Below are 14,882 nucleotides of genomic sequence, written 5' to 3'. Positions count from 1 at the left end.
TTTTGGACAAAACTTCTCCCTGCAGCCATTTGTAAACCTGATAACAACACAGTGTTGCTGTTCTAAAAAAACTTTAATAGGGCTGCCAGTAGTAAACATAATTTTCTATCGAGTACCGCATGTTTATATTAACACGCGCGGTGGTGACGCGAAAACTAATCACAAAATGTATGTTGTTTAAAATTATATAAAATCGTTATAAATCCATACAATTTTTAAACAGTGTTGTAGAACAAGGATTAGTGTTTTATATTTGATATAAACTATTGTAAAATCACTTCATATTTAAAAAAAAAATCAAATATCACAAAATGTGGGGAAGTCACACTACACGGCCCGTGACATTTCGCATTTGTAATTTTTTTTTATATATTTCTAATACTCTTAGGACAATACATTTATGTTGACCTAAAACTAGAGGTAAATTGCTAAGTATATTGATATAGAGTTTACATATTTTCACAAAAATACATGCTATTTTTACGTGTTACACAAAAAATGCATAAGAATAAGAATTACCCTAATGGTAGAACCCTTTGTGCGCGAGTCCGACTCGCACTTACCCGGTTTGTGCGATAACTAAGTCAATAAGATTCCAATTGGTAGTAACGTTAGTATTGCAAATGTGGTTTGATTGAACCCGTTCTATTACCCTCTTCGAATCGAATCTCGAATCTTTCTGTCTTAGTGATTATCGAAAATGTTACACAAGCTTTTGCACTAAATCGCTGACTTTTGGTTCGCTGCAACAACAATGTACCAGCTCGAAAACAGCCTTTGTCCAGATTATACCTAAAACTTACATCGCTTAAGGAGCTTCTGTTACTAACTGTACCAACAGCCTTTGTTTTGCTTTTGGTTTCTGTTAAAACTTGCTTACTTTTCTTATCTTTTGTATGTATGGTATCTCTCGTATTTATGGTACCAAAACAAAAACACAAATATGGCACAGGATAGGCAGTAGGTGCAAAGGTAAACTTATCCCTTTAAGGGATTTCTTCCAGTTAATATTTGAGTAGTTGAGAACTGATGAAGTACCTTAGACAAGTATAGCACTGTATACTGTAAGACTGGAGGAAAGTCATAAAATTATAAAAGAGGGCGAAAAATTTTATATGTATATATACATGCTCGTATATCACGAACAAGTTAATACTGGTCCTATAGCCACAGCTTTTTTTAATTGCCCATTAATATAACCAATAAGCTTAAGTCCTGCAATTTCATTTTAATGTTTTTATGGATACCTAGGTAAGATGTGGCGGACAAAGTTTAGTAGTACCTATATCGCAGTATTCGCAGACGTTTTCATTTTTTGCCCACTCTCACTAATTTAAAAAACGACTACTTAATTGGCATACTGGAATTTTGCTAAACGTTACTATGCCAAAGAGACCAACTGCGAGTTGTGTTGTCTGCGAAACTAAAATTAGTGAAATTAGACTCGTCTGTACAATATAGCACCATTACAGATCTCTAAGTACACTGGTTTGCTCGAGAAATCTAGTCGCCAGCACCCGCTCTGATCATGGAAATATACATAGGTACACGGTCTGCTCAGATAATAAAAGCGAACTTTCTGTACCAAGTATTCCTTTATGTAGATATCTTTATTTTGTCCATTGTCTACGTGTTAGAGTAAAATGACTGCAATGAAAACTAACATGAAGCAAAAATATTACGAATTAATTGATTTCCATAATAATTATGTAGTTGATAAACTGGTTCTTGCTATTTGACTCACAAATTTTTACCATGAACTACTAAGCAAACTCTTCAATGTCAATGTCGGCGGCCGATCGTCCGATCAGGCAGATCGTAATGTTCCTGTGTAATGTTTTGACGATAGTGACATTAAGCCAATATATAGGTAGGATGTAGGATAGGTTCGTTAGGTTGCTTTAGATGCCCGAAGGGCAAACTGCCCAGAAATAGGAGCCCCGCGTAGCGGGGGTCCGTCGACTCAGGGAACGGGTCAAAGATTTTCACGTTTCACGGTATGCCTAGGAATTTCACGATATGCCTGATCTTACGATCGGCCGCCGACATCAATATTATCTACAAACATAAAGGTATAAATTTAATTTGTGTACAAAATGAGTACATCATAACATAAATAAAAGCTATTTTTGATCGGCTACGGTGACTGTTTACCATCAGGCGGGCCGTATGCTTGGTTGCCACCGACGTGGTTAAAAAAAGAGTTGTAGTCAAAATACATTCATAAACTAATTACATGCACACATACGAGTATTATTTCACATTTAAAGTACAAACAGCTAACAAGTCCGTTATCCGCTATCCGATGGTTTCGATTACCTCATAATATTTATTAGGGTAACTTATGTTCTTCTATGTTTATTCAATTATTTACGAGAATGAAATATGAAGAGTTGGACAGTGCATTTTCCAGATATCTAAACAGGGACCTCACACCATTGATGCCCTAAGGACACCTAGCAAGTGTTTCCTAACACAGCCGCATACCTAAATGAAGATAATTGATCATCTGCAGTTTCCCGGCTCGTCCTGGCACGAGTATGTCGTCCCCTGTTAAAGGAACTCATGAATATAGATGGCAGCACTGACGGCGTATTTCCTGTATTTACCTCGGAGGCGTTGACGTGTGGCTCTGTAAATGGTTACGGGCATAGGGCCCGTATTGGATTCCGATATTTTTTATCGCAATCGAATTTACACTGGGATCGAGGGTGTGAACCGATCGTAATATTTCGGGTGTATAATTTTGATATATCGGGCATTTTATGAACTTGGTCGATAAAATTAACAATACCATTATTTATTAAAATTAATGGATAATTTATTTTTAAATAAACATAGTGTTGGTTGTTAGAATCACTTTATATTGTCTCCTTAATCAGTACAATAGAAATACGTTAATGTTAAATAGTTTTGATGAAGAATATTCTTTTTTAAATCCTGTGTCGTTTACTATTGGTTAATATACGAGTATTAGGTAAATGGTCCTCTTTTATTAAATCACTTGCACGTTCAGCTATCATTATTGTCGGTCCATTAGTATTACCACTTGTTAACGTTGGCATTATACTAGCATCTATTACTCGAAGCTTGCTAACACCGTATACTTTAAGACGACTGTCAACTACTGAAGTTTTATGAGAAGTACCCATTCGGGCAGTGCCTACAGGATGATAAATAGTCAACACCATATTAATAGCTATACACTTCCAATACTCTTCACTGTCAAGATCGAAACTATCACAAGCCGGCCATTTTAGTCTGCCCAAAAAGCCGTTGATGGATGTAAAATATGTAGTCTTAACTATTTTGGTCAACATTCGAATACCTTCAGATGTAGCCTGCAAATCTCTTGGGTCGTCAAAATAGTTAGCGTATATAAGAGGGGCATCTTTTGGATCACTTGTACTGAGAGAAATATTTCCCTTAGAATATGGATGCAAATTATGAAAAAGATACAAATAAAGAGCGTTATATTTACTATTCTCGACGATGGAATCAACTACCGCAGATTTGTATAGACTTTTAAAATAAGTTTCTACTTCTACGGATTTTTTTGGAAATACGCCTACAAGGTTTTGAAATTGTGGAAATTTAGAATCTTTAGAACGGCCATAAAGCGAAAGTACATTTTGTATAGTATTTGTTGCTAAGTAACCAGTGCTATTTTTTAGATAAGTTTGATACTGAAGCTCTTCATTTGTCGAGTCTTCTTCTCCAGGTTGGTTTCCGAAGATTGTAATTGGTATGTAAATATGATCCTGGAGATTTTGACCTACAGCTGGTGAATTTATAATACTGGTAATTCTCTTGGATTTCAAGTGGTTTCTAGGACCAATACCAGACAACATCAGTAATTGAGGTGTATTAATTGCCCCAGCGCTCAAAACAACTTCATGTTTTGCATAAAAAATAATTTCTTTTTCATTCATTTGTACCTTCACTCCTTTAGCTTCTAAAGTTGTTTCGTCTATCATTATTTTTGTAACCAAGGTATTTTTTAATAATTTGAAATTTTCTCGGTTCTGTATTGGATTTAAATAGGCCTTTGCTGTACTTTCTCTTCGCCCGTTTACGGCTGTCCCTCCATAAGGGCCGGCTCCCAATACATTTCGTTCATTAATATCTGCAACTGCCTTAAAACCAATTTCATCCCATGCACCTAATATTCCTTGCGTGAGCTCTTCAGATGTACTGTTAAAATAATTTATGCCTAAAGGCCCATTTTGTCCATAAGCCTTTTTAACGGCAGGATTCTTCAATCCATTTATGTTCTGGAAAGATTCAGCTTTCTTGTAGTATTCGCGAACAATTTTTGGATGCCATTCCTTATTTCCTTGGTCATACCATCTTTGAAAGTCAGCATCGTTACCTTTGACATAGATCATCACGTTCATGCTGCTGCATCCCCCTAACATTTTTGCTCGCGGCCAATGCACTGTCTCATTCACATTGGCTTGACTAGTTTTTCCAGTATTAACTGTAGTATAGTTCCAATCGTATTCCGTATTTAGTAATTTGGTATATAGTGCAGGGACCTGCAAACAAAAATACAAAAATTGTAATTTCGTGAACTATTTTAAGACTTAGAGCGGTTTCGCACTACGTCCGATCCGAATCCGATCCGAACCCGTCAAAATATGGGTCTAACTCGGACTGAATTCGGATATTCGCTTACGCACTAGTCCTATCCGAACCCGTGAAAATATGGGTGAAAAATATTCTAAACTTCACGTCACCCAGCCGCATACCCCGCCCGCCCCGCTGCCTCTCTGCTCTAACGCAGTTCGGCTTTATGGTCTAAGAGCTAGCCACGTAAATAGGTATGCAATTTATAGAGCAACGAAATCCCCCTAGTTAGTATGCCATACTATCATTATTAATTAATCCGGGCGCCTGGCAGCTGTCTAGCGGTGGGTGTGGGAGTGGATGGGCAACAAAGTGGTTGTAAAATCAATTGAAGGTGTGCAATTTATAGAGCTCTGTGTTTGGTGTGATATAATAGCTAATTATGTATTTAATTCAAATATAACAATGCCAGGCGTTTTATTTGGGGGAAAAGTAGTGCCAGGTGATGAAAATACACAATCACTTTGTGCGCCTGCAGGAAGTACTCACAAATGCTTTACGCATAGATTGTGAGTCAGGTGCAATTTGCTCGTGATCTTCCTACAGGCGCACAAGTAATTGTGTATTTTTATCGATTTTTATCACCTGGCACTACTTTTCCCTCAAATAAAACGCCTGGCATTGTTATATTTGAATTAAATACATAATTAGCTATTATATCACACCAAACACAGAGCTCTATAAATTGCACACCTTCAATTGATTTTACAACCACTTTATTGCCCATCCACTCCCTCACCCACCGCTAGACAGCTGCCAGGCGCCCGGATTAATTAATAATGATAGTATGGCATACTAACTAGAGGGATTTCGTTGCTCTATAAATTGCATACCTATTGCCGTGGCTAGCTCTCCGGCTATTAACTCGGACGCAGCACAGTGCGCGAGCGTTCATACAAATAATACTAAGGCTACCTCGGTCCGTCAAAAATCTTCTCCGGAATGGAGATTCTAGAATGACGGAAAGAAATCGGATGACGGAGATCGGATATAGTGCGTAACTTACCATAGAAATGTTCTACGGCTACAACGGATCATATTTTCACGGGTTCGGATCGGATTCGGATCGGACGTAGTGCGAAACCGCTCTTATGCGGTGCTTGACACGATGGCTGTATACTTGTCAACTTATTAAGGTAAAGTATTTACAGGTGTATTTATTTATTCTTTTCAGGTGGTATTTTTCCATTTATTTACATACATCATGTGCGTATGATTCCTACAACGTTCAAGACGAAAAAAGCTATCTCTTCCTCTTTTGTCAAAAACAACGTACAATGCTCTCCACCGGTGGGTCACCTCCAGCCTCGATGAGCAATATTTTCCATTGCTCCACCTCGCTGAGTCGGTTTGCGACCACACTGCCGGCCGATCCCGCACCGATTATAATGAAGTCAAATTGCTCGAAATCTGGAAAAATACACTTTGCAGTCAGTTTACATGTGTATCTAAAAAAACGCTTGTATCTTAGTCTATTGCGAACAATATATTAACTGACTTTAGACTTAATAATACAAATAAGTACTTTGATAGTAGACAGTAGTACTAGGTTTTAATTTTTAACAAGCAGAAACGTTTGCGAACGATGCTATTAAGCTTAGAATTTTAAAAGTGGAAAAAATTACTGTCTTGGGTGAGACTTGAACCCAGTACAGAGGCCGTGAGTTCAAGTCTCACCCAAGTCAGTAATTTTTCCACTTTTAAATTTATTCTAAGCTCAATAGACTAGGTGATTTTTTTTGTTAATGGTCTCAACGGACCCTGTTTGTTTTGGAGGATTAAATATCTTAAGTAATGGGACCAATTGCATTAAATAATACAAAATACAAAAGTTCCAAATGAGAGATTCGTTCTCGTCGCTCGAAACGATTCTTGGGTCAATTTTTGAAGAGGCTGTTTTTTCGACATTTGTATGGCAATTTTTAATTTTTGGAAAATTTGATTTATAATCATCGATTTAGGAAGGATTCTTAACAACAAAAAATATACTGTACGAGGCACCACTCTACTTTTTATAGTTTGCTAGATATGGATGTCTGAAGATCGACATTTGTATGGCACTATTTAGCAATTTTTAAGGCGCTTTAGACATGTATATGGCATTTTTTCGACATTGTATGGCAGTATCAAAATGTTTATGTCACTATTTATTAATTTTGTGGCATTTTTAAGACCATGAGGACATTTGTATGACGCCTTTTTCGACATTTGTATGGCACTATGTCGACATTTGTATGCCACAATCGACATCTGTACGGTCAAAATAGCCGTACAAATGTCGCCATACAAATGTCGCCAATAATATTTTTTGGCGAAATTTATTACACCATATAACTGATTCACTTATTTACTTTACTATATATTTTATCACTATATTTGCAACTATTATTATGAAATACACATTTTTATTTCGACTGTGTACCAACATATGAAGCGTCCATACAAATGTCATTGTAGTCGTACCAAAATATATCGAAAGAGATTATTACATTAATAAAACTGTTTCCGCGTGCATACTTAATGGTGAAAGACGCCCAACTAACCGCACTATTGCGTCGTAAAGTTAATTTAATCGTTATTCAATAGACAAAGAAAATTTTGGGGGGTATCTTTAAGTCATAACAAAACAAGTGCCGCGTGGGACAACGATAAAAAGGCTTCTCTTGTTTTATTAAAAAACGCATTAAATTATCGAAACGACTAAATAAATTCTCTAGAAAATGCTCTTTATAAAAATATAAAGCTATTCATAATACGTTGCCTGCATCCAAAGTTATGATTTTTTTTAATTGGGCATTGCCGCCACTGGGACACGCGAAAAACGGCAAATTTCGCCGTTTTTGGACCTTCAAATGCGATTTTGTCAGAAACAAATAATATTGACGGTACAGTTGTACTTTATTTTTAAAGTTTATAATACACTGAATGAAAGCATATACATATCTAGTCTTTAAGTCCTATGGACTTCGAGTTTTAGCCGTGGGACAGCAAAAAATGCCTATTTGAAAATTGACCCCCTTACTCAATAACGTGACGTACTAATGTGACCGGCATGTTGCGTAGCGGTTATTAGTTGTTATAAAAATTGTTTTTCTTTTAAAAGTAACAAACGGAATGGTACTATTTTATCACTTATAAATTTAAAAAAAGCAATTTTAATTGAATCACATACGTCTACTATATGTACGTAATTGTAACACTGACAATGTATGATTAATACAAATAACTGAATATGAATATGAACCTATGGCTAGCTCATTAACCCTTCGTACGCTTAAACACGGATCCGTGCGTGAGAATTTAAATCTATTGTTTTAAATGTCCAGGTCACTTTTTCAATGATCAAATTTGACAGGCCGCATACGAGGGGTTAACACAAAGTACGAGTATCTTCGACAGAAATCGGCGTCGTGTCGTCTAAATCACTGCTAAAATTATACATATGTGTTTGTCAAACATTGTATTACCATGAACTATTGCATTTGGCGGCCAGTCTTCGCTGATCTCGCAGTTGACGGCAACAACAATAGCAGCAAAGACTAATATTTTAAGAACTACTGCCATGTTGTAATGCATGTTATTGCTGAAACAAAAAGGTAAGCGGCTTGTTTTTTTTTCAGTGGTTAATATAAGATATTGAATTCTTAACAATCATTGTTAAAATAAATAGTTATTTTAACAATTATTGTTATTAACAATGAATTTTATATAAAAGCTTAAAGAGATGGGTTAAAGTTGGTGGGCATATACACGGTGTTTTTTTCGTTTATATTTATATTATTACTTTTACGGGTTTATTATATAAATAAAAAAATCTAAAATAGTTTCTCCTGACAATGCTTTAGCACTTTGTCATCGACAAGTTTTTATTAGAAAGCCCTATATAATAAAAAAAAACTTCTTTGAACAAACACCTAAATATTATATCAATAAACAACGAGAAATACTTTCAAAACTAATACTTTTTAGCCCGACTCATTGTAACTTATAGAAAGTCTATAAATAAAACCAGTAATAAGTACATTGCTACTTTTGTAAATAATAATGTAAACGCGCTCTAGAAGTTTATTTATTAATTATATTTTATTGTAAGTACCTACTTAAGTTGACTTACCGTAGAACCCTCACCATTCTTAAAAAATATTAACAAATAGCACACACGAAATTTAAACTAGAACTGTTTAGAGCAATAAAATTTCAAATTTTATGGTTCTTAAAAGACAACGATTAGGTAAATGCAACATAGTAAAACATGATCGACGTGTTATTCCTACTTATTCACTCGTAATTATGCTCTTGAGAACCAAATGGTGCCGTGCCAGAAGTTAAAATACGCCAATGCCAAGTGATTAAAGTTTAAGGTTACCCGGATTTAGCATATTAGGTATAATGTGTATGCATTTTAGAATTCATGGATGATTAGTAACTTATAACACTTTAAATTCTTGCGTTTTGTACACATATTTAATTACACACACGGGTCTACCGCGATATAGTTAACAAATCCGCAATAACTGATCACTTGCTGACAACAGGAATGAATTACTGGATTGAGCTACATAAACCCAAAGTCCTCTCCACCGAGCGGCACAATTATCCACGGATCGTGAAGAGGCGATTAATTTTTTTTTTAATTTTAAAAATAGCCTAAAAATTTCAAAAGAGAGGACGAGTACAAATTTTTGTCTACTTGTTGTGTATACGTAATTCAAATGTTGAGTTGAAACCAGCGGATATTTTCTTCGGACCAGTGTATGGACACTGAGTTTTGCGTGTCGTGCCGTGAATAATAAACATTAATCTTTAACGGGTAGCTGCAAGTTTTTTGTCTACCCCGAACATTTTTATAAACTAATTTAGGGTAGTTCGGTGTTGTTTTATTTATATCTCCGTTGACATTTGCTGGGACGTCAGTCTTTCCGTGACCACATCTGGTGCAACTCAGTTGAAACCTCGGAATTGAAGGTAAAAACAATGAAACTATATCGCGGTAGACCCGTTGGTGTAATTAAATAGGTGATTAGTAACTTAGTACCTACATAAAATAACGCTTTAATTCCGCTTCTTACGATCAAGTATCAGACGTATGTTCTATAATGACATTGACTTTGACTGTGGGCTCTGTTTGTGGGTCATCTACTCATCCACTTTCTAACACCCCCTACTTTCTAACTGATATAATAATATAGTATTGGAGTAGGTACTAGGTACCTACCTCCATTAAAGGATGAATTATAATATTACGCAACTGAAAATCGTCGCGTAGGTGTGAAAGTATTAGTAAAAACTGTGACGTACATACATTATACGCCTGCGACCTTGTTTGGACAGATGCTCAGGCGCAGGCGTTGGTTGTTCAGCAGCTCCACAAGGAAGTACTCGTCTTATACCTAAAGGCTAGCTAGACTATAAAAACTTCGTACCTAAGTAATATGCGAAACTATTCTAAAAGGGCTTCTAAAAACTGCAGTAGGTTCGGTACGTTCGCCTCCGTTTGTGAAATTTCATGTTGCAGTTGCACCTGGCTTTTGTAAAGTGCCTTTCTACCTTAGTTACCACTTACCATATTTTTGAAGCTAAATGAAGTAAATTATAAGTTTCTCTTGCCAGCCATCATCATGCAAATATCAACAAATCAAATTAAAAACAATAAAGATAAGCCTTAACATATCATGAATAATTCAGACTTGTTAGAATTGTATGTAGGTTTCCAACAGCCTATATTTAGATACAGAGATAAAAAATACAATAACATTTTATCGTAATTTTAATAAATAATAATACTAATAATTCGAGCCAATATACGTCCCACTGCTGGGCACAGGCCTCCTCTCATGCGCGAGAGGACTTGGGCTATATGTATAGTCCCCACGCTAGCCCAATGCGGTTTGGGAACTTCACATACACCTTTGAATTTCTTCGCAGATGCATGCAGGATTCCTCACGACGATGTTTTCCTTCACCGAAAAGCCAGTGGTCAATATCAAATTATATTTCGTACATAAGTCCCGAAAAACTCATTGGTATGAGCCAGGATTTGAACCCGCGACCTCCGTATGGAAAGTCGGACGTCATATCCACACGGCCACCACGGCTTTTTTTAATATCATTCATTAAATATAATCAAACCTTTAGTGCGATTAAGGTAATTACAAACTCGATTTTCAAGATACGTTTATTATTTATCTGTTCATATGAGCAGTTAAACCTTTTTTTACACCGGCAAAATTTTAATAATGGGGGTCTTCAGCAAACATTGTATCAAATAAAGTATTTTTGCCGGCTTGTGTTTACTTGAGCGCTTCATGAAAAGCAGTGAACCTTTTTTATTGGCAATATACACATTTTTTATTAATATTAAAGAGCTTGTAAAGTGTCTGCGAAGTATTTTTTTCCAACCTGTTTTTAATTCAGCCGTTGTGATTTTTATGTCTACAGTTTTCAATTGAAATTTAAATGATTTAATCGGTACTTTTGATTTTATTTTGGCTTATATTTAATTTAATTTGTGTGAATAAGGTTTAAAAACAGGTAATTAGTTAATGTTTACCACGATTTATAAATACCACACGATTTCCGACAAATAAAAGCACTTTGGATTTCTTTTCTTTTAGTACTTATAACTGCTTACATAATTTCACTTCAATAATATTGTGATATTCGGATAAAATTCAAATGGTGCACCCGTCAAGTACTTACTGAATCCAGAAGAACATTAAAAAACCGACCTAAAGTAAATGATGTCATTACTTTTGACACCTTTTGACTTTAGGTAATCCCTGCTTATCATGTTTGTCCCGTACCTAATGTATAGTACAATGTACAATCCATGCACGATATCTTATTTTAAGATCAAAGATAGAACTTTTATCCAAAAGTAAAGTTTGTAAACAAAACAAAGTTTAAAACCAGTTTTAAAAGAATCCTTTTACACTCAGATAGAATAAAATACTTGAATCGCAGTACTGAATGCAGTTGATTCTCGGGACGTGGTGAAAGAACGGACCGTTCGACGTGAATACAATGCTCCTTTTGCGTGCAGTCGGTAAATAAGTTCAAATTAAGTTAGGTGGATGTGCTTTTTGTATACGGGAAATGAAAGAAAAGAAAACAAAGCAACATTTTGTGTATACCTGGTCTTTTGAATTGTGATTTTTTATTGCTTGTAAAGCAACTTGACATGCTCACCTTTAAAAAACAATGCAAAATATTACTATTTAACAAACAGGCTGAAGCGGCGAACCTAAGATAAATAAAATAAGTATCTGCCTAAATCACCTGGTTAAAGTGCTATATTTTCCACTCTTTCGTTCACTTTAATTTAGTTTAAGACATGTTGATGTTAAAACGCGGTTTACATATAATTGATTTGTGGAGGTGCGAAGGGAATTTGGTTCTGGCTGAAAAACAGCGCTGAAGTGTCACCCATGTGGGTGGGCATTTTCAGCATCATGCTGACGCCAAAACCGTTTGCCACATCATTTAGAAATAATTATAACTTATACTTAATATTATTAGAATAGTTAGTTTAAGTTAGTTAGTTTATATTTTGTACTTTTTTTGTGGCAATAAAGCATTTTCATTTCATTTCATTTCATTTCATGTGAAAGTGCCGTTTAAGCTTACAACTTGCTAAATATAAATCTTTGAATTTGATTTTGATAACATAATTAAGATTCTTCTACTTTTTAGATGGCGAGGCTTTATTTTGACTAAATAGATTAATGGCAAAATTGCTTAGGTACTGGTAAACACTGAGTACTGTTTCTCAAAGGTTGAAATTCAAACGACGATGTAAGCTTAGTAACTCAGTTTATACTGCCTTCGTTACAGTAAAGCGAAACAGGATTTTGAACTTCAACCAATGTTTCCATGCTCCGAAGGAGAGGGGCCGATTGCGTAATTTATTTACATAATATATGTAGATTAACCAATTCCACGTTCGCTTTTGAGGTGAATGAGCAACCTATAGTTCGTTTTTTTTAGCATTAGAAATAAGGTAAACAATCTTGACGTGACTTTTTATTGAAAAACACGTTTTAAAAATATATAATTGCAAATATGTAACAATTATGAATCTAATACGATCATTTATATTCTTCTGCTTTCATAAGTAATAGTTACTGATTTTTAAAAGCGTTTTTCAATTAAAAGACATGTCAAGATCGCTTACCTTCTTTCTAATGCTAAAAAAACGAACTATAGTTAATGTTTACTTTTCTTTGAGAGAATTTTCTGAAGTTTTTATTTAATCCCTTGCAGAACGTGATGAGCATAGCTCAGCAATTATTGTAACTCGAAAATAGAACAAGGTGCTTTAAATTCGAGTTATTTGCAGTGTTTTAAATCAATTTCTAAATGAAATTATATTCACTATCGCAACTCACATATGTCCAAAATTTGGCGCCTTTTTCTATTACCATGTTTGTTGTTGCGCAACTTGTTTTTCCAAGCTCTGCTGATGGGTAAGTACATCAGAATCTGTACTTACTGTGTGTGCACTTTATCAAAAGTTTATTGTGTGATATAAAAAAGTCTAAATCGAAGAAAGTATTATTTGTTCCCACACAAACATTGGGCTAAAAGGAATTCGTTAGGTGCAGGATCAAAGTTAACAGAATCTAAACATTATAAATGTATTCCCAGTATCGTATCCGGTAAAATTCAGCTCAGTAAAACAATGGATACAATTAATAAGTTTTCTGTAGGTCAAATTAATATTGAATGATGTTGAAATTTTGTATTAGGTACCGGGAGATTTCCCAGTGCTACCACGTGCTACCGGAAACGATTTCCGAACCTTGTTTAATTTATCTACAAAACTTGGACTTGACTATATATTTTGCTGTCGTAAGTACACGTATACGTATTGGATAAAATTGAGTGTTTTACGTTAACTCTGTGCTGGTAATTTCATGCCCCTTACTAAGTTTCTGTCAAAAAACCAATGTTCAGTTGTTAGAATCCATACTAATATTACAAATGCGAATGTGTGTCCGTGTGTCTGTGATCCGATTTAGTTGAAATTTGGCATAGAGACACGTTGAGTTCTGGGAAAGGTCATAGGATACTTTTTATCCCAGAACTCACCCCTCAAGGGGGTGAAAAGGGGGGTGGAACTTTGTATGGGAAATCAATAACCGCTGAACCGATTTAGATGAAACTTGGTATGCGGATAGTATGAGCTGTGGGGTGGGATATAGAATAGTTTTTATCTCCGAAATCATCCCTTTAGGGTGTAAAAAATGGGATGAAAATTTATAGAGTGCACCAATTTGGGGATGAAAAGAAGGATGAATAAAAAGCAGATTTGTTTATAAAGTAAGGTCCCCAAATTACTTATTCCAAGCAGACGAAGTTGCGGACTAAGGGCCACCACACATTTAGCGTCTTTCGAGCGTCGGAGTCTACAACTCTATGGCCGCTGCTCGACGCAACGTCGACGCAACGTCGACGCAACTGCGCAGCTACGTCATTTTCCATAGCGCTGACCAGACGCCGACGCTCGAAAGACGCTAGATTTGGGGTGGCCCTAAAGCTAGTAAATTAATATTCCTTTACTTGCGAAAAAATTCCGGGTATAATCTTTCCGGTAATTTACTCGTGCGCAATATTGGCACATGATCTATTTGTGTCTCCTTGTGGCATGTAAATATTACCTAGTAATAAAAATATTCATTGCAATAAACATACAATACATTATGTTCTACAATATACAGTGTGTAAGTCCAATACGGGCAATAAATTAAACCAGATATAAGAATTTACCCGTTTAATAATGAATTAAGAAGTTTTTTAAAGTTACACTTAATATGACTCCGTAATGATTTTTTTTCACATGTACCAAGCAGCAATGTACTGCAAACATTAAGAAACAGAAGATGACATGACATTACGAGATACGAGCTTTTTATTGTAACTGCTAACAAACGTTGACAGTAAAAAGCTCGTATCCCGTAACGTGTGGTGTATTACATTGCGGGCCGAATTATTTTGTATGGTTAAAATTTTCATTGCATTTCTAAGTAAAATGTATCTCAATATACTTTTTAGGTCCTATGCTAACCACCGTTTAAATATTCGCCCGTATTGGATTTACACACTGTATATAGTACATTAAAAAAAAAACTAACTTATCTATAAAATTAAACTAAATTACTAAATAAACTATAAATTATAACCGCTTCACAACTTTAGACGAAAGGAGAGACCCAAGCCCTCCTAGGTGTAGTTACATATTTAATGCGAGTGAT

General features: G+C 35.4%; 1 protein-coding gene across 1 annotated transcript; it reads right to left on the bottom strand.

The window, feature by feature from the left end:
* Nucleotides 1-2,933: 2,933 nt before the first annotated feature.
* Nucleotides 2,934-8,238, bottom strand: LOC134650838 (ecdysone oxidase-like). The gene is made up of 3 exons (XM_063505770.1): nt 8,097-8,238; nt 5,906-6,039; nt 2,934-4,538 (listed from the first exon to the last, which is right to left on the bottom strand). The coding sequence occupies exons 1-3, from the start codon at nt 8,203-8,205 to the stop codon at nt 2,934-2,936; spliced, it is 1,848 nt and encodes a 615-aa protein (XP_063361840.1). The 5' UTR covers nt 8,206-8,238.
* Between the last annotated feature and the right edge of the window lie 6,644 nt (nt 8,239-14,882).

The sequence above is a fragment of the Cydia amplana genome, chromosome 9 (assembly GCF_948474715.1).
Source record: "Cydia amplana chromosome 9, ilCydAmpl1.1, whole genome shotgun sequence".
Classification (NCBI taxonomy): Eukaryota; Metazoa; Arthropoda; class Insecta; order Lepidoptera; family Tortricidae; genus Cydia; species Cydia amplana.
This window is presented reverse-complemented; position numbering and strand designations above follow the sequence as displayed.

Coding starts and splice junctions, on each gene's coding strand:
- LOC134650838 (XM_063505770.1), bottom strand. CDS start 8,205: ATGCATTACAACATGGCAGTAGTTCTTAAAATATTAGTCTTTGCTGCT. Junction 6,040..8,096: donor GCCAAATGCAATAGTTCATG/GTAATACAATGT, acceptor GTATTTTTCCAG/ATTTCGAGCAATTTGACTTC. Junction 4,539..5,905: donor ACCCACCGGTGGAGAGCATT/GTACGTTGTTTT, acceptor TTTTGTTTGCAG/GTCCCTGCACTATATACCAA.